The sequence below is a fragment of the Opisthorchis viverrini genome, assembly GCF_000715545.1.
Source record: "Opisthorchis viverrini unplaced genomic scaffold opera_v5_97, whole genome shotgun sequence".
Classification (NCBI taxonomy): domain Eukaryota; kingdom Metazoa; phylum Platyhelminthes; class Trematoda; order Opisthorchiida; family Opisthorchiidae; genus Opisthorchis; species Opisthorchis viverrini.
Genome location: NW_008751753.1, coordinates 294,552 through 314,509, shown reverse-complemented (window position 1 = coordinate 314,509; position 19,958 = coordinate 294,552). Strand labels below are relative to the sequence as shown.

The 19,958-nt window shown below is 45.3% G+C and overlaps 1 protein-coding gene across 1 annotated transcript in view; it reads left to right on the top strand.

Annotated features, from left to right (window-relative positions):
- The window catches only part of T265_05240 (hypothetical protein), a gene marked incomplete at both ends in the record, with an annotated part of 57,530 nt that overhangs the window by 23,597 nt on the left and 13,975 nt on the right, over nt 1–19,958 (top strand). The window contains 8 exons of the mRNA XM_009170209.1: nt 2,537–2,769; nt 5,427–5,843; nt 7,724–8,189; nt 8,720–9,321; nt 9,418–9,862; nt 10,218–10,372; nt 12,242–12,712; nt 14,216–14,494. Of these exons, the coding sequence (XP_009168473.1) occupies nt 2,537–2,769; nt 5,427–5,843; nt 7,724–8,189; nt 8,720–9,321; nt 9,418–9,862; nt 10,218–10,372; nt 12,242–12,712; nt 14,216–14,494 (3,068 nt within the window). The remainder of the gene's footprint in view (nt 1–2,536; nt 2,770–5,426; nt 5,844–7,723; nt 8,190–8,719; nt 9,322–9,417; nt 9,863–10,217; nt 10,373–12,241; nt 12,713–14,215; nt 14,495–19,958) is intronic.

The following is a 19,958-nucleotide window of genomic DNA, read 5'->3' as shown; positions in this document are numbered from 1 at the left end:
TCGCGAAATCCGATAGGAATCGGTTGTTCAGTGGTCCAATAGTCCGGGGCTTCCCTCACCGTCAAATTTCACCGTGCCACATTTCGTCGCTTTCAGTATCATCAGCAGCTCGCCTTGTTTTGACCAATACGAGAGGCATGCGATTAGGATCGGTTACACCAGATTATCTGATAATACACCACAGTTCAGCGGGGCGATTTATCGAAGTCTGGCTCGTGTACTCACCTGCAGCTGTGGTTAGTACAGCAGCTTCTTCGGAACTCCACACGATTTGCCTATGTGCGAATACGCACTGCTGTAGGATCAGCGGCTAATGCACAAGCCAATCCAAAAGGCTACTGTAAATTTATGTCGCTGCTTTTGAATGATTTGTGTCACCACTGATACCCATTATGATTGACTTGCTTGACGAGAAAGGTATTACCGCTTAGCTGAGATAACTCGAATCGTTCACGGTTGAAGTAAGTTGGAACCGTATGCGAAGGAATGTGAAACTGAGACCGTGAATACTTGACATAAGGATGCTCTGTAGAACCGTAGTTTATGGATTTGTTCCATCAGGCCACGTAAAACGCAGACAAATGAGAGGAATCACTCTATAGGTTTTATGCAAAAGTTGCCTATTCCCGAAGTAAATGCATCTGAAATCCAGGGCACGCGTTTTTCCAAACTACAGTGAGATCAGACAGAAAATCGGAATGGTTACAAATCAATTATTGACGTCGTTTTTTCAGCTTACTTCAATTTGTTTTCCCTTGGTTAACGCTATGATGGTTTCCATTACATTAAGTCATTGCATTTACCCAGTAACACGTGTAATCGAATCTGGAACCATGACCAATAACGCATGGGACTTGTACGTCTGAAACATTCCAACCAATCTGCGCAGAGTTGATGGTCCGGATTCGATTAGATAAGTATAAAGATGAGGGAGCGTTATACTAAAATCAAGGTAACAACTCTGGTTAGGCTTTTTAATTGAAGGGGGATAAGCAAAGATGAAGAAATGTGCTTACCTTGGAACTGATGGGGATTCCGGCTCATGTCTTCCGACCACAGATGGTGTGGATATGATTCAGCTATAAAACTTCGTAGATCCTACTGGTCCAAGAATCTGGTTGCCCTTAAGTTTCATTGTTTATTCAACTGCAACAGGTCCCCCTATCCTCAAGAACTTAACCAGATATCCAATGACTTTGAATAGATCATGTCCTTACAAATATCACACTTTAGCTAATCCACGATGGGATGTAAATCGAATCTCAATGTGTGCATACCAATTAAAGTAGGTTGGATGATTCGGAGAGTAAGGGACGAACGAGAAGGAAAATCAGAGTTTTAAGTGAGAAGCTGAAGATACAACACAGGGACAGATAAAGCGTCACTATTGGCACTGGGTGCTTTGGATTTCGCGACACTCGTGCAGTATGCTCACTGCTGATGAAAGTTTGTTTTTCAGTGTAGTTATTTCTCCGCAGTGGAGGTGACACTTAGCAAATTGACGTTCGTCTTCCACCGAAGTGGACATCGATCGACTAATTTACGATTGGCTGCAGCTGAAGGGATTCCGTAAATGATTCGAAATGTTTGAAGTGCCTGTGTAGACACCTAGCACTCCATTATGCATTCGAAGGTGTCAAGTTAAGTGGCTTGTTGTCTTGAAGTACCTCAGCTTACCCATCCTGAAAGCTTTTTAACACGAATCGGGTATGTGTAATGCATCAGTCACACCCTCCCCTAACGATCACCGGTTGCCTATCGGATAGTCAGTATCACCATATTGTCCGTGGAGTATTAACCTGACAAATTAAGACGTTGATATTAGCTGCTTTGGTTCGGCTATTGGAAATACGTTTTTAATCTCGCCTTCTCTGACATAGTCCTTGGTTCTGGTCCACTGTCATTTCAAGTGTTGAACTGGACAGTCTGAATGACAGCCACTCGAAACTTTCGTCATGTTGAACGACAACCGCCTGATGGACAGTAACTCCACCCTAGGACAGGGTTTCTCCACGACCGATCACATTGTAGATCCATGTTGCTGTAAATCAGTAAATCTTGTCACTTTACAAGGATCTACTGAGTATTTGAGAACGCGGTCGTTATGGCAAATGCCGAGGAAGACATGAGTTCACTTAAACCAAGTTGGATGTCTCACTGTTCTGACTTGGAGGCCACTCAAGCCTCATGGTAAGGTTTGAAGTGGAAATTTGAACATTCATCTAATTAGAATAACAGCTAGTCTATCATATCGTTGTCATGTTGGGGATGGAAATGATATGTACTGGGACTTTTTGGTTCTCTTCTCTTTGGAGCGATAGTCATCTGCCTTCGTTTTGAACCTCAGTAAACGGTGTCAGCGTGCCCTATTGAGACCGAAACAGCTGTCCATTGGTTCATTGATTACAGCTGGACAGAACGATATATTATGCTCATTGCCAGGTTTTTTCTCGATAGTTACACTGACCCATACATCCTTTTCGCTTACAACTTAGTTTTCCAGCCTTCTTCCTTCCTTCTTACTTTCAACGTTCAGGTATGCCTAAATTCCTGGGCGCCCACTTGACTTGCCAAACAGCGTCTGAAGTGGGTTTGAATTCTTCCGATACACCTGCTACGGCGCTGTTCACAGAGTGGATGCGAACAGCGAAGCCAGTTAGTAGCTCTATCTTTGAGTTATCAGATACGTTCGAAATGGATCAGAACGATATGCCACACTTCACTGACTCTCTATTCGCTGACTTACCAAAACCACACGATGAAGTCGAGGTGAGTCGGGCTTTTCTTGGGACCTATTTTAGCATTCAGCTACACTGCTTCGCTGGCTAGATTTCTATTCACGTAAATTTATCCATGTTGGTGATACATTAATGTGGCAAATACGTCGACTAGATGAAGATGGTCATGAATAACAAGCGAAGTTCCAGCAGGTGTACTCGGTGCGATCTACTTTTAAGCTACCCAGCTTGACTACTTGTACTCGTGATCATTTCGTCACGTGACAAACACAGCTGGAGACAACCCAAACGCCTTGGAACAGGATACGGATAGGATACGAAAATAGAGCGACTGGTGCCATAAACTAAAGTTCGACTGGAGAAAAAGTAACTCAGCTCAAGTAATACCGGGGCACTGGTGCAACTTACTGTTAATAAAGCAAGCTTTAAGGGTGTGGATATGTGGTGAATTTTGACACATTTTCACCTACGCACTGCAGTTGTCTATGAACTTTCTATCCAGGTATTGGTATGATAAATAACTTTGAAATGAAAAGAAGTGTTATCATTGTTTGGATGTTTAGGAACCTCGAAATGATTGTAGTAGGTTAGCACTAAGTCCTTTCCTCGTCCACTTATTCTATTCTATTCCCAATAAGGCTTTCGAATAAGTCATGATTGTACGGCAGAGATTCAACAGTGTGGAACATTAATGCTATGCTGTCTATGATGATGATTTAGGGGACCGTACGAATAGTTTCGAATGATGGCCACAGTCTCGATCGTTCCACACCGACAACAAAGACCCTAGATGATAATATTAATCAAATTTCTTCTAGTGTAAGCGTAAAACTGAGTAGAAAAATGCTTGCGACCCTCGCATATTCGATTGTCTCTGAGTTGTGGTGAATTGCCATTGGGTTCTGGACAAACTATCTTGTTGGAAGCGGGGAAACAGTTTTTTCTTTCTCGTTTCGCGGATGTCTGTTTTTTTTTGCACAGGAAAGTGGTTATCCTGCGTCCATTTTATCTTTTCGGGATATGGCCTGTTCTTTCAGGTCGTTTGAAAGGTCAACAGACAAACTTCACCAGATATGCAGACCTGTGGTTTCTCCCCCTCCGTTACTAAAGATGTAATTGTGTGTACCGTCTGCTTACGGGTTCGAATGTTTATATTTTCTGTATTACCTTCGTAGAACAATTCGTTTTTTCTTCATGTGGTCATATTGTACCTGGCGTTCAGTTCATTCCATGACCAGCTGAAGATTCGTATAATTACAGCGAAAATAATTTCGATTAGGTCGACATATATTTATGGAGTCCAGCTTTGTCAGAATAGTAGCTACTTGTTGCTTATAGTTATGACTGATAATAATAATCGTTCAGCTGTAACATTCTTCCGGTGCCTAGCTGCCATGCCACCCGAAGGAAGCACGAGCGCTGAGGTACTGCCAGGCTGGCCAAGAATCATGGTCCTTCCATTCACTAAAATCGCGCTTCAACCACTGATACATCTCGGGCTTTACTTGTTGCTTAAAGTAGTGTCTTTACATATTATCAGGGTGACGTAAGAAATCGGATACTCCCCTGACCAGACCCATTGGGCACTGCGCATTATACTGTACGGGACTCTTCTTAATTGAGTTCTTATCTTGCAAGATTTCCCATTATTGTTGCTGTTGCTACACATTGGTTGTACTTATTGGATTCGTTCACTTCAAATCGTACCGAAACTCCAACGGCACCCGTAAACAAGGTGCAGTATTCCCTCTTTATACTCATTGTAGATGTTTGCTATCTTCCGGGCACGATACTACTGATAGGAGATAAACTAATTGTAAACACAGTCCCTGTGCACTACCAGCATCTCCCTAATACAATCGAATTTCCTGGTTTTCTTGATTTCATGTTGGGAGAGAGTACCATAATCCCTAATACAATCAATGACACTCAGCGCCTTGGATATCTGGTCTCCTTTCAAAGGGTATGCGCCAAACGAGACTCCTTACCTCACCCGACCAGTTCATCCACATCCACAGAATCCTCTGTGCATACAGTGTCAGAACGTTTCTGGTGTCTACAATTCAATAACAGCATTTTAAAATTCTTCTTTACGATTGCACAAATGCCAGTCGAAATTTCAAGAAACCTAACTGAACGTTCAGAGAATAGAAGCAGTATCATACACATTACCCATTGGGCCTAATAGGGAAAATGTTCTAAATGTACTTCTTGATACCTTCCTACTTTCGCCAGAAACATTTTGAGAAAGTTCTCCCATCACCCATGGTGGGTGGGTTATACAACGCATTGGCGAATTATTAAGCGCTCTCAAAAGACGACACAGTGGTTTTATCATCGTGCACTGACACCTGCTGCTATGGTCACAATATTTTCGGTTTCGTGGCAGCCACGATAAGACACACACGCTCTTAGTCCGCATAAGAGGTACCCACAATAACTAGTATGCTAGTTGTTTGTATTCAACTATACTCCCCTTTCTGCTGATGGTTTGTGAACTGCCTGTTCCTGTGGGTTCATCTTCGAGATAGTATGCAGTGGTTCTGATCTACTTTTGTTTCTAAATTAGATTTGTACGTGTCGGAATTTTATGACCATTTCGCTGTTGACAGCAGACCTATACAAGTTAACAGTTTTCCGGTAACTGCCTCTGCATTTTTTCATCTCTCTGTGTACTCATATTTCTAGCTTGCATTTGCCCGCTTCCAAGCACTGGACGCCCATGGACAAACCAAACAGTCACTGCTTTGGGCTCGCTACGTTGCCTGTCGCCTCCTTTATTTGAGCCCACAATTTCTCGCCGATTTGGAAAAAGCCACTTTCGAAGTGGTGGGCACATCGATAAAACCGACCAAGTCGGTTTTGAGCCAGCCAGATTCGGGCGCGCTAGGTGATGCTAATTCTGAGTCAAACGTAGGTCGTGTTTATGATCTCAATGCACGGCGTCAAAAGAAAGTCGCTGGAAATACAGTTATACATGGCTCATCTGCCTACAGCTCATCGCTTCCAGCCAGTTCCCAAACAACTGGAGAGAACAGCAGGTTGAAAAAGCCGAACCCTGGAGCCGCAATCATTCAAGATTACAATGGCGTACCGGAGAATCAGGTCAATAGCAAGGCACTCACCTGGTCAACAAGGTATGTTGCCAGCCAGATTCGGGCGCGCTAGGTGATGCTAATTCTGAGTCAAACGTAGGTCGTGTTTATGATCTCAATGCACGGCGTCAAAAGAAAGTCGCTGGAAATACAGTTATACATGGCTCATCTGCCTACAGCTCATCGCTTCCAGCCAGTTCCCAAACAACTGGAGAGAACAGCAGGTTGAAAAAGCCGAACCCTGGAGCCGCAATCATTCAAGATTACAATGGCGTACCGGAGAATCAGGTCAATAGCAAGGCACTCACCTGGTCAACGAAGGTATGTTAACCATGTTTTAGGTTGGGCTAGCACAATTTCCATCGGTGAATAAGTGCCTTCTACCATTCACACCTACTTAAGCCGTATTCAGTCCCAGTGGGCTCTCATTTACTGTCTGATGAGTATGCATTAGGTAATCAGTCAGTTTCTTTGTGAATTGGCTATAGCTACCACAGTTCTGTTTAATTCTAGTAGCGGGTACCTGGAAGAAGCACACTTCCGTTAAAAGTTGCAAGAAATCTTACTGACAGAATGACGTCGCACAACCAATCGCGCTATCGCACCTTGGTCTCCCATGACCCTCCTTTCATTTTTCTATATCTTCGGATTCAGGGTGGCGTCCCTCGTCCGTCGTCAACTAAGAATATTGGTCGTAATTGTGGTACTCAGACAGGGAATCTGTGATGACAGCAATTTTCCGTACTACTTCACAACTTCCGTAGAAAAACTTTTTCCCATAAGAAGAATGAGACTTGATGTATTCAAGCGCTTTCAAAGTAGCGAAACGCTCGGCCTTCTTTACAACTATATAATATCTTGGAACATCATAGTATGTTTGTTGTGTAAACACAAACAATTTAGACGCTAATATGGTCGTGGTAGTAAACAGACCTCTTATTGAAAATCAGTTTTACAATCACTGAATACGGAAGTCGTTAGAAACATGTTTACTACGTGTGTTTGCTGGTGTTCAAAGGTGGTAAGGATCAGCCCCGCCGATTCTTCAGCTGTCAATGTAGAAGATAAGACTGACAATAACTTGTCACTGAGGAATTACTTCTTCGTCTTAGTTGGTCCTACTACGTATGCGGCTGAGCTATTACGGCCCTAGATATTCCATTAAATTTATACTTGATGTTAAGGCGTTGCATCAATGTCTCCTCTTTTCTTTATTGTCACCATGGTCGTCATTGAGAATATCACACCGACAGTAAATGTTCATGCTTGACTGCCACACAAAAGTGAAAGAAGAACCAAAGAGACTGGAGAGAGGTACAGACTTATTGTAGGGAACCGAATGCTTCTAGGTTGCAGTGGCCAATAACAAACTACTTACACCATCCAGCAGTGGACAAGTATGCACATCAGAGCACTTTTCTGACGTAAGATGATATCAATAGGACTGATTCAAAACCATTGGCAAACTCAATAAAGTCCGTTTCTGGTGTTATATTTAACCCGGAGTTGAATGTCTTGTTACGAATCTCTTGTCACATGTTGATTGGCTTCCCGTTTGCCAGCCATTTGTTTAGTTGTTGTGAAAGCCTTTTCTGAAAAATACATTTCATCCACACTTTCTAGTACAAATAACTCCCACGTTGTCAAGTACTTTGTGACATCGAACCTACAGTAGTCAGTGTGGTCTACAAACCGGTAATTATCCATCATTGTGGCGGAGTAGGTAATGCAAGAGACAGCGAACTATACCGGGTTTGTCGTGCGACGTTTATTTTTCTATGTTCTCTTCAAATAGGCAGCTGACCATTCCTGTGGTTGTTTTAGTGTTTTTCCCCACACACTCAGTTAACGATATTTGGTACCTCCATGCTTGTGCTTATTGTGTTCTAGGTCAGTCAGTTACTGGACCAAATCCGATATCTCATGGAGTGCCTCACTCGCAGTTACAACGAGACTGTGTCAAATGTGGCCAACCTTTCTTCAACCAACCGCATCACAAGCAGTGGGCGAACTCTACTCACTTTTCGCGGGCCAGATCCGACACTGGTGAATCTTCATTTGGATGAAACCGCTTCACCTGTCGCTCAACAGTCTGGTCAGTTGAGCTTCCAATCAATCAAAGATGAATGGATGTGTATCGACATCGAGCTTGCATTCCGTTTGGGATTCTATGGTCTCAGCCTTCCACGACCGCCTACTCAGAGTCCAACACTCGAAGTTCGGTTGTTCGATCAAGAAGTCGCCCTCGTTAGCCGCCTTTGTCGGTTACCACTTCATGCGGCTTGTCCTCACGTTCTAAAGAGTATACGTTACGAAGCCAACATGCTAGCACGAAGTCCTCCCACCTACCACACGGGTAACGTCCATAATTATCAAAACCAAAGTTATTCACAGTTTTTTTTACCATCGTTTCCTGTTTCTCCGAATATCCTGTGGTTCCTCATGCTATGCTGCTGCATGGTCTTAAAATTAACTTTAAACCCTCGTTTCTGCTTACGTAGGGGTTGCCACAGGTAGTTATTCAGCAGTTATTCACAGTTATTCAGCATTGACATTTGCCTGGGAACTTTCTCTTACTTAGCTAGAACGCCTGTATTCTGCGATTATGTGCAATGTCGTTTCCTGCTTGTCAAATCATTCCTTAATTAGTTCTCTCCAGCTGCTTCGACGTATCAGTCATGTAACGTCACGTGGATTTAGACAGATTGACGGGTTATAGCTATTGTAATGATCCATACTGGAACGTGTGATTGAAACTCCTTACAGTTTGTTGTGGTCGCCAAACCGTTGCAATTCCGTCTAGAAAATCAGACAACACTTTTCATCACTTCAAATTTTATCTGCTCTGGACTTTATTGAGCTGTTGTCGAATTTCCCCATTTTCAGACGTTATTGTGCCTTATAACCTGGCCGGTTACATATTCCATCAGCTGGTTGGCACGCGCCCCACATCGGAAGTGCTTGCCAGTCTCACAAATCCCGTTCCTACCACGGGTCTGCCCGATTCTCATGGCTCGTTTGATGATGGTGGAGCGAGTGCTGACGGAGCTTCCTCCGTGACCGGTTTAAACAGAACTAGCACTTCTAGAGCCCAACAATCGGCCGAACGCGAACCGAGTGATTCGTCTGGAGGCGATAATTCAAACTCAGATAGCATCCATTCATGTCCTGTTCTCGCTACGGGTGCAATTCTAGCTGGTCCTGATATTCCACTTGTAGTGAGCAGCCACCGTTGTAGGAAGGATGCGAGAGAATCGTGGACGAAAAGTAGCAGCTATCTGGAAACGCTCGATCTAGCGGCCTTGCAAGACGCCGTGGTGTCAGATGCAGAGCTAGGTTTTTTGGTCACCTTGACGGTTATTGGGTTGCGCTCCCGTGTTCCACAAGCCGCGTATCCATATTTTATCGAGGGTCAGTGGGCTCACCACGATGCTTTGGTTGTTTACCTCCTGCGGCACTACCGGGACGATGTTGCCAAATTGGACCGAGTAAGTGCCTACCTAACGCGTGTCTCTGATTTTTTTATGACCTCTGTCGATTGTTTCATCCCAACCGCTTCTTTGTGTGCCATTTTTACTTTACAGATACTGATCCATCTCATAGATCTCCAGTACAACCCTCACTTCAAAGCACCTCCACTCTGGGCCTGTTTATCCTTACCCCCGCGAGACCTGATGCGGTATGATGTGAGCGATCAACAACAAGCTGTGAGCCAACCCGCCCAAACTGAAAACCGTGAAGTCCACAATACCGAGCTGCCCACTTTTGTAGACGTTCCCAACCAGTTACACACCTTATCTTTGCATCCCTCTGCGTCACTTCCTTTAATGTTGTCGAACCCGGGATTTGGCTCAGGTCACGAGCGTCAAACAGTAGACCCACTGGATGTTGTAGTTAACCCAGTGGTAACGCACCACTCGGAACCATCGCAGGCCGCGAATTCAGAGGGCATTCCCACCCAACATGTAGCCGAATCGACAGCTCCCACGGTAAACAATCCATCAAACGTAGCCGAAGCCGTGGACTCAGGTAGGTTCACTTTGTTCGATCCTGTTGTTTCCGTTTTGATTGAGGACATCTCTAGTCAGACCAAGCCCATGTATTTCCCGCCTTTAGACTATGACTGTCTTGTGACAGTCGCATCACTATCTCAATCCATTTGCACGGCACACTTCACTCTCGACTCAACTTTCCTAAATCCTGCTATGCTTCAGATCTGTTGTTTGTTGTTTCCAACAGGTGGTCCGAATCCGTACTCAAGGTGTAAGCGTTCACTGACTAATAAGCATAGGTTCTTGATCTTGAGGTTTGTTTCCCAGTTGGTTGTATTCCGATCCTTTGACAACAAACCATTGTTTTTGTCCTCTTCCCTATACAAACCAAGCAACTCTGAACTCGGGGCAAGGCTTCAGCGACTCGGCGGAGGAGGCTTCGCAGGATCGCACTACATCCCAGTTCAATCCAATCCAATGTAACGAGACACGAATTTATGATCCGTTATCAACCAGCGAGGACACGGACACTGTGTCTGACTCCAAAGTAAGGGTTTGTAAATGGGGTTCGTTTTTGTTTGGTTCGCACAAATATCTATCCATCTCTCTCGGTTAGAGTCCGTCTGCCTCGCTTGGCTCTGATTGACTCGGTTTTGAGGACGCGAACTTACTCACCAGTAGGTCCATGGTTCAAACCCACCCCCTGCATGTCGACTGCTTCTGTCCGGACTTGGTTAACCTGACAGTATCTTAACCCTCGTGCTTCCTTCGGTTTCATGGCATCTCATCACCAAAAAAGTGTTGAAGATAAACGGTTATTATCACTTGGTGTTCGCTCCGAATAACGAAAACACAATGGCCCATAAATTCGTTCCGGACGAGCATCCTCATGGTTTAAACGTACTGCTAATGGATTGCAGTTCTCATTCTTAGCAGGCTATGCGTAAGCTTCCTTGACGGCAGTGTTTTGCCAGTCATTTGGATTCATGCTTGACGTGTTTCGTCTCTAACATGAGTGAATTGTGTAACCTCCCCAGCCTGAAACATTGAATACAATTTTTCTGGTTTTGGAGAGAACACCATTCGGAAAACACCGGCTTTGGTTGTCTCTCATGCTTTCACCTACTTTGTATTTGAAAGTGCTGTCGTCAACCTCTTCCACTGCAACAGCTTTCTGCAGGTTTTATATATTAACAATTCGGCGTGACAACCTGAGTGTCGTAGAAGGCCTTCAGACCATATGCTTTCTGGGACTGAAACCATTGCGCGGTGGTAGGTCGACTGATAGTTCTGGCTCCAAGTCCCCTCCTTCAGTTTGTCAGGGCAATCAGGTCACCTGTCACTAGGAATGTGGAGTCAGGAATCCAAGTGTGTTTTCACACATCACATTCTGTAACCTATCCAACAGATGTCTTGCAACCCTTTGCACTCTGTTTATCATAATTCTCCCGACGTACAAGACCATTCTGCGCATCCACAGTATTTGAAACACGATTGCACATTTTATCATACAGGGTTCTGGAAGTTGCTGACTGTTGAAAGTTTGCTGAAAGGCCTAAACATGCAGACAAGTATGTCTCTGACTGACGCAGAACCCCATTTTTACATAAACATGCTCAGTTTATGTAAAAACGATAGTCATTGATCCTCCGACCAATGGTTTAAGTTGAGTTGGTATATCTAGATACCGTGACTAGATCCGCTACTGGATCGTTACTGTGGATCTCGAGTGCCATGGTCAAACATTTATGATCTTGAGGGTTACATTCGCACGATCTAATGCTGTTAGGTTGATTTTCGTGAGCACCGGTTCACTGAACTTTACGCAGCTCGATCGGTACCAGTTCACTTCGTGAGCAATCTGAACACTACTACACGGGATGATGTAATCTGGCCTTTGCGTTTTATGGTGTCCTTGGTTGTGTTTTACTTTGCTTAGTACCTGTTTGGTATCCAGCCTCATTATTACTTGAACAGTAAAGTAAAGAATGCAACACACCTATATTTGCGTAAGCAACCTATGTGCATTTTTCTGGTAGATAGCTTGGGTTATTTGAAAATCCGGACTTCATTCACGATTATACTGCCCACCATATTGAAGTCGACCGATTTCTAGATTGACTGCCCTAAAAGCACTCCTGTGCCTATGGGGTACAAGAATCTACGGACCTGTTAGAACGATGGACCGAATGTTCTAGAGACTATGAGCTTGTCTTGGCTGTTGATCCCCTTCTGCCTAACTGTGTGGTGGTCCCAACTGACACCTAATCCGCCCCTGTTCGAATTGTGCATTGTGCTAATCGCAGAACTGGATGGTCGATTTAGGACCAACTTTTAAATCTGTATATTTTCCTAATAACCAGCCGCTGCTGTCAAACTGTCCACACCGATGTACTCCTCTTTACCTTACACACAGACATGGTCGGACACATTCCGTTGCGCAGTACTACGGAATTCGCGCAATCGTGAGCATCATTCAGTCGGTTTGGCCGCCGTAGACACCAGTGCCCCTGAAACAACAAGTAGTGACAATTCCCCAGCCGCTTGCCGGCGGCATTTGTTGAATCCAAAAACCATCACGGCAGCCACCACTGGTGCAAGTATTGGTGGACCAGCGAGTCCTCTTCCTTCTGGTCCCTCAAATACGTTGAACAACGCACCATCAATACCTCAAACTCCCACTCCGGGGATGCACGCGGATACGGTTGTTACCCGCGGCCACCGCAAACGTATGGCCATTACGATCAACCCGTCTGTTTCGGCGTTCTCTTCTTTTTCTGACGATGACGATGACGACGATTATGTCCCTGTCCGACAAGACTACCCATACAATACACAGGCTAGCATGACTACGTCCAATCTCGTACACCAGGCGACCACAACAGTCGTGAGTGAAATTTCGCAGAGCGATATGATTCATTTCAAACTGGGATACCCCAGGGGTTCAGTCGTGAGATCCTGACCCGGAGGTCCTCAGTCCGAATAGACTTCCGAGTTTCCAATTGCTCCTGTCTAGAATTAGGCAGTTTGACAGCATTCCGGTGTTCAAACTTCCCGTCAAGTATTCGCACTAATGCTGACTGATTACTGTTCTCCTTGCTGCTCCCCACAGATTGTTCAACAGTCATGGGTTCGGTGTTTGCTCGATTGTGTAGCCTTGGCAGTTTATCACTATCAATAATGTACGTTTTGGCCAACTCGTCTGTGAATAGAACAAATGCATTATCAGACTTTGTTGCGCAATGTACTGCTGTGCTCGCTGCACTTCGAATTTTCTTTTCGAATTCTGGTGGTCCTGATAGGTGGCGTAATGGCCAGTAGCATGACCAAACGATTGGGAACCTGAGGCAACAGTGAGAAAGTAGTCCGTGCAGTGGCCAGCGCTGAGTGGTGTTATGGTCAAACATTGAGCACGCGATCGATTTCCTAATTCCGTATGTGTTGCATTTAGCTGCCGCTCTATTACATAGTGTACTTGCTTTCAAAGACATGAAAATACGTACGAACAAAGTGGGCAAGCAAATTCTTGCTTGATAGAGGGCAGCAGTTGACTGCTTTGGATCTGAAGGTTCGTATCTCGACTGGTCCCCATCCGGATCGCGCTCTTAGACGTTTTTCACCTCGACGTCTTCGTCGGAAACAATCCTCCCCAGCCTACAAATGCCACTAGCTCTTTTGCGTCACTTTCAAGGTTCCAGTTATTTTTTCTTGGACTTTCTTACTTTTCGCATTTCGATGTCCTGTCTGTATTTACAAACTTCAATTGCGTGGTGCGCCCGCACTGAAATTGTTCACACGCCCAACATGCTACACCGGGTGTTTTTTTGGTCAGATTCATGCTATCCTAATGTTCCTTGTTTACCTCAGATACACATTCGTCCCGTTGGCAGTGAAGGTTGATCATGTATGTATACTGTTTCTGCTTGACGCCACTAGCGTAAGTTGTCGTGACGTTTGGAAAATGGGTTTTGGGTATGTGTTATATCCTCTACTGATGTATCAGTCAGATTCGTCAGTTCATCCGAATGGAGAAGACAAACAAATTCGAGGAAGTTGTACTGCAAACAAGTGGATCGTCCCATGACATGTAATTCAAGTGAACCGGAATATAAGAAGGGCTAGCAGTCCAACGGTATATCCTTGAGACAACAAGGTTTCAGTATGCAAGACAATTGTTAGCAAAGTGGATTTTTTCGTTTGGAGGCAGTCCTGCTAACAGTATGCGCTTAAAGGTAACCAGACTGGAAAAAAACATTCAACCCCTTTCTTCCCTGAGCGGATTGTTACTGTATTCTTTTCGTTGCTAAATCGATAAACTGTATTTTGTTCTTCTTGCGACTCCGTTGCAAACAAAAAAAAACAATCAATTTCGTACCTTCCATATTCACAGACTCCAAATACCCACGCAAACATACCAACAATGCCTACTTCCCAACCGGAACCAGTTCAACTCCGTATGCAGACCGAAAGTGACTGTCACGGTTGGCCTGCCCACATCAAACGCCCTCCTCCCCAACCCCTGTCCGACTCAATTGCCTTTCATACGTTCCACCTTGCCAAGTTAGTTCGCAAACTTGCTGGAGGTCCGAGTGCCAACGGGTCCGTGTTTGTGGCTGAGCCCGAGGCCAATGCTACGGTACACCGGAATTTGCAGTTGGTTGCCTTTCAGGTATGTGCTTGACGCTCATGCTTACTGTGAAAAGATTCTGCTACAGTGGTAAGACCAAAAATAACATCGTCAAATAAGAGCAGTAACTGGGTGTGATCGAAACCGCCTGCACAAGTTCCTCTCACTTCCACGGCTGTTTCACTTAGGGGTTAGGAGTACATAGACACTGGTGTGTCCTGAGTACAGCTCAGGTATATGTCTGTGAGTCTGTCACTCAAACACGGCTCATTTGTCATAAATTACTGATCAGCTATGTCCATACATTCCGATTACGGGACAAAGTGAGAGCGAAAATCGAGCTGAGATGATACAAAGTAGTTGTTATCGATCTTCATCTTACCAGGTCACATCCCCGTTCAGAATCAACCTTATTCTTAAATTTCGCCTTACGAGTAGTGTGAATTATATCAGATAGTTCATGGACGGCAGACTAACTTGTGGTAGACGTAACCCGTACAACTTGACTAACGATCCTGTACCAAATACTCTACTTCTTTTATCCGGAAATCAACTACCGAAAGATTGTCTTCAAGTCATTCTAATGTGCGGCACCTCAGCATTACTAATCCGATGTTTTACCAGACCCAACCAATAATTCCGAGGCACCGATCGTCAAATACTGAAATCTCTCGTGTCTTCTGGGCTTAGATGTCGCGTTTCTGACCCACAATGTGGTATGGATCGTATTGTCACAGTGCAAATTTCACCCTTGACAGACAAACTGATGTCACGTGCGTGCCATTTGTGTCGGAGTTTGGCAAGTTTTCCGATTCTAGAAGTCACATCGTCTTCAGCCAGTGAACCGGAATTAATACAACCGCCTAGGTAAACAAATTTGTCTACCACATCGATTGGCTCTTTCCACAATACTTTCACTTTCCACCTGCTACCTCCAATCCAAGCTGTTGGCCTAGTTAAGCATCATCGTTCTGCCCCTGACGACCTTCCACTTACTCTGTTTAAGGGTGGTGGTGAATTTCCCAGTTGGTGCCTGTCCAGCCTATCTATGTCGATCTAGGAAAAAGAGGCCGTTCCAGATGACCAGAGTTAGTCAACAGTGTTGCCCATTTTCAAAAAGGTTACTCGCAGTGGATGGAGGTAAACAGGGAGTCGTTAGTTCTGTTGTAACAAACCTTTTGGCGCCACTGATTCTTCGTCGTCTCGCGGCGTAACGCGAATCCTCGACCCGTGAGCATCAAGTGGGGTTTTGACAAGGCAGAGGTTGCGTCGACCACATTTCCACACTCCATCAGGTGTTAGAGCAACGCCATATGTGCAGTCAACCCATAATCTTGGTATTCCTTGACTTCAGGGGTGCTTTCGATGCCGTCGGTCGGTCAGTGCTATTAATCATATTTGCTCAACAGGGTATGTCCCATAAGTTTGTGAACATAATGCGTTCCATATATTCACATGCTTTCCGGCGTGTGTGAGTTTATGTTGAGTTCTCCAAAAGCTACCTTACAAAGAGTGTCCGGAAGGGATGTCGACTCTCTCTATTCTTGTTCAACTTTGCCGTCAATGAAATAATGAGGCAAACACTGGAAGGTCGTCAAAACCCCGGTGTTCAGATTGTTGCTGGTGAGGACCTTGTCGATCTGGAGTAAGGAGACGACATCACCCTCATCTTTGAAAACCAAGGTGAAGCACAAGCTGTGTTGGATAAACTGACCACCGTCTTTTGGCATGCGCCTAGCACTTTCAAAGTGCAGGGTCATGCTTCAGCACGTGCCATCTGTGAACATATCCCTTATAATTCAAGGAGAATAACTGGAGGTTGTAGAAAATTTAGTATACCTCGGTAGTTGACAGAAATGCACAAGAATCTTGAAGGCTCAAATCAAATTTGCTGATTCGTGTCACTCGTGGCGTCAAAAAGGCGTACCACTAGGTCCCAAGGGTCACGTGTACGGGGGTACGGTAAGGGCTGTATTATCGTGTAGCGAGACGTTGCTTCTGCGGACAGACGAAGTGAGGCGTGTTCAGGTTTTTGACCACCGATGCCTCAGAAGCGTTGCTGGTTTTGAATGGCGTTCACGGATTAGAAAACGGGCATTGGGTTCTGCAGAACATCCTGCATCATCAGCTGAGGTGGCTACGCAACGTTCTACGCGTGCCGAAATATCGACCTTTGAGACGAGCGTTTTCCTCCGTGCCCCATTTAGAATGGCGGAAACTGAGAGATGAAAAACGTGTCTTGGCACCCAATATATTGCGATGGACACCAGGCTGATGTCATGATGATTTTCGCATGACTTCCTCGCGCCCTTTTTGAAAACTGGGGTAACGGTCGAGGAGCCTGTTTTAGCTAGTGTTTTGTTTTCGTTCCGAATAAACTGCAGTATTGTTATCAGACTGTTCACCAGGACCTTGCCACCTTCTTTGAAGAGTGCGGGATGCAGACCATCCTGGCTAGATGCCTTGTCGCCTTGGAAAATTGATATCACGCGCCTGATTTCTGTTGTTGATGGCGGGCTAGTGTCGATGTTTCATTCACGCCCACTGGGTTCTTCCAGGGGTTATGTTGGAGACCAGCTGAACCGTTCTTTGAGGTGTTCAGACCGCCGCTCAAGATGATAATTGTGTAAATGAATTGCTGGTCCGTCTTTCTCGCATATCGTTTCAATGTCATTGTCGTCATTTAGCCGATTGGTCGAATCAGCTAAAATACGGCGTGTCTGTCTACAGCGAGAGCCTTCTCCATCTCCTGGGCCTTCAGAATCCACCAGCGTTCACTGTCATTCTTCAAGTTCCTGCTTATCCGGTGTATGAGGGATCTGCGTGCGCTATCACAGTAGCTCGTTCCAAGTCTGACTTCTTTAACCCGCTTTTATTCGAGCACCAAGCAATCTTCGTCCCTAGCAGCTTTCTAGCCAGATCAGCCACTTTTCAGCGCACAACTGAAACAGTCGCTCCCTGTTATCTGCACACTGAGAATCGACTTCAAATCTAACACCTGATTGTTCTCCTTCCGGACTTATTCATCCAACTTGGGGATTCATTCTGCCCGCCAGGATTACTATATCCGTCCTTCTGGCTGACCGAAACAGTCGCGACCGATCTCTATAAAACGTGCACTTCTCGATTTCAGAATGACAGTCTGTCGGAGGAGGGGTATGCCCATACAACAAATAGACACTGTTTTCCAAGTCGACCTGTACTGATCTTGAGCCAGCGCAAGGACGACTGTTTACTGGGATCCAGTCCAGTAAGGTGCTTTTATCCTTGGGGCTGAGTGCAACTCCTTTACATTAGATATCACGATTCATTGCGTCAGAATCACCAGATACCCGAAGAATGAAATGCGGGACATCCGAGCCCGTTCTAAACCTGGAGGTGGACGAACGAAGCTGGATCTTGTATGCGTGTTTCGGAGACAAAACATACTTCTACAGAGTGGGAAATCAAGGTTTCAGCGAGGGATAACCGTTGCCTAATTTGACACAACGGACGGACATTAAAGGCTACAATGTGGATAAGATCTCTTGAGTAGTTTATTTTATGAAAAGGTGATCATTTTGATTTATTTTTCTGGACGATGGTTTGGACACTGAACAATAGTTAGGGGACTGGTTGATAGGTTGTTCGCACTGCATCGATCTATGGATTGTGAGAGGTTGCGATAGAAGGCCGGTGAGGGAAGAGCTGCGAGAGCGAAGGACCATTCCTGATTGCCCAAGCCGAAGAATGGTGTTTGGTTGAAGTACACCAGCTTGAGCCGTTGACACAAAAGTCTGACCCACAGGGCAGTGGAGGATGTAGGGTTTTGTTCGTGAACCCTAGCCGTAGTCTCTGTTTCAAAAGTCCTAACCGCGAGGTAGCGGTTGTTAGGACCTCTTCCCGGAGCTAAAGACCCAATGGTCTGATCCACTTCGCTGCAGATGACCGGCCTGAGGACACATGGAGTTAGGCATTACTGTTTAACTCCGAAGGCACAGCAGCAGCACCGGACTCTGGTTTTAGAAGTAATTCGACCGTATTGAATAATGCACTGGTGATCACGATCAACCACTTTGCGGTTTTTAGTGCCAGTCTTATCTAACCCGTCCTTTCTGAGCGGAAGGCAGCAACGCTGTGTCATCATCATCAAAGACAGCAACATCAGTGTTGGCACTGATGCTTCACTGCCGTACGCTGTGTCCATAAATGTGGATGTGCTAGTCACCTAGAGGAAGCACTTTGTCTTCACACTTCGCAGTGTCTTCACACTCCTAACACGGAGGACGGCACTACTTAATCACCAGACAGCCTCGTAATACGACTTCGCGCAGAACGGTACTCGCTGTTCTTCGTCGGCCCTTGGCATGAGCCTTTGAGAACTGTGTTCCAGCCATCACGGCCCCCAAGATCATTGCAGCACGGAGGCCTGACCGCCACGACAAGGTCAGAGCTTTCGGTCGGGCTTAACTCGATGGGCTTTAGTTATCGCTGTAGCGATACTGATTTGTTACTAATTTCTCGGTAACGCACCGTTTCATTGCGAACACGCTACAGTGAATGCACTAGTGCTATGTCACGACTGAGTGAACTCTCGGCGTATCGTTTCAGAAATATGTGAGAATCATTTGGTAGAATACTCTAAACATTAACTTCTCGATCGGCTTGAAGGTATTCACGACCGACGATGTGACTTGGTGTACCTTCAAAAGTTCATATTCAGTTTGAATCAGTTTAGGAGCATTCTGTCGAGGCTTCTGTCACTATTCCTGCCTGTTAGATTCATCCTCGTCTTGTACGTGGTTACTTCGTTCAAATTCTGAAGCTACCCTCTCTTTTTATACCTACTTTCATCATAATCTGTTTATTTGAGGATACCGTACCATCACACAGCTCGTTTTTTCACCTATCGCTCATGTTTATGCTTGTTCAAAGCTAGTTTTCATTCAACTATTTCGCTAAAAATTCGCAATCACTGCTGATAGCACTTCAGCCACCGGTGGAGAGCCACAATCCAAGACTGCAGTTCTTTCTGGGGCACACCACTTGACTCCGATCACGCCGTGGTGCGCGTACCCTTGATAGTTCGTTTCCCTTCAGGCCATTGCAAGTCGGCAAGAAGCATACCAATCCACTGTCTTCGAAGAACTGCCGTAGCTCAACACTATCGATCTGAGATAGCCCAACAACTTTCCACAGTAAAACAATACTGTGGTGGTAGTGAGCATGTGGATGAAGCCTGGCAAAATGTGAAAGGAGAAATGCTAGCGGCGTTCAGTCCTGTCTGCCCGACTTCTCCAATTCGACCACAGGACCACTGGATGTCGTCGAGGTCGTTGTCCATGATTGATGCCAGGAAAGCCATACCAGCAGGCAACGAGTACGACGGTGCACGCAAATCCCTCAAACGCCAAATAGTGAAGAGTCCAAGGAAAGACCGAGAGCTCTGGTGGATATCGGAAGCTCGGGAGATGGAGAAGGCGTTTGCTACGGGAAAAAGCCGTGCCCTTTATCAACTGATACGATC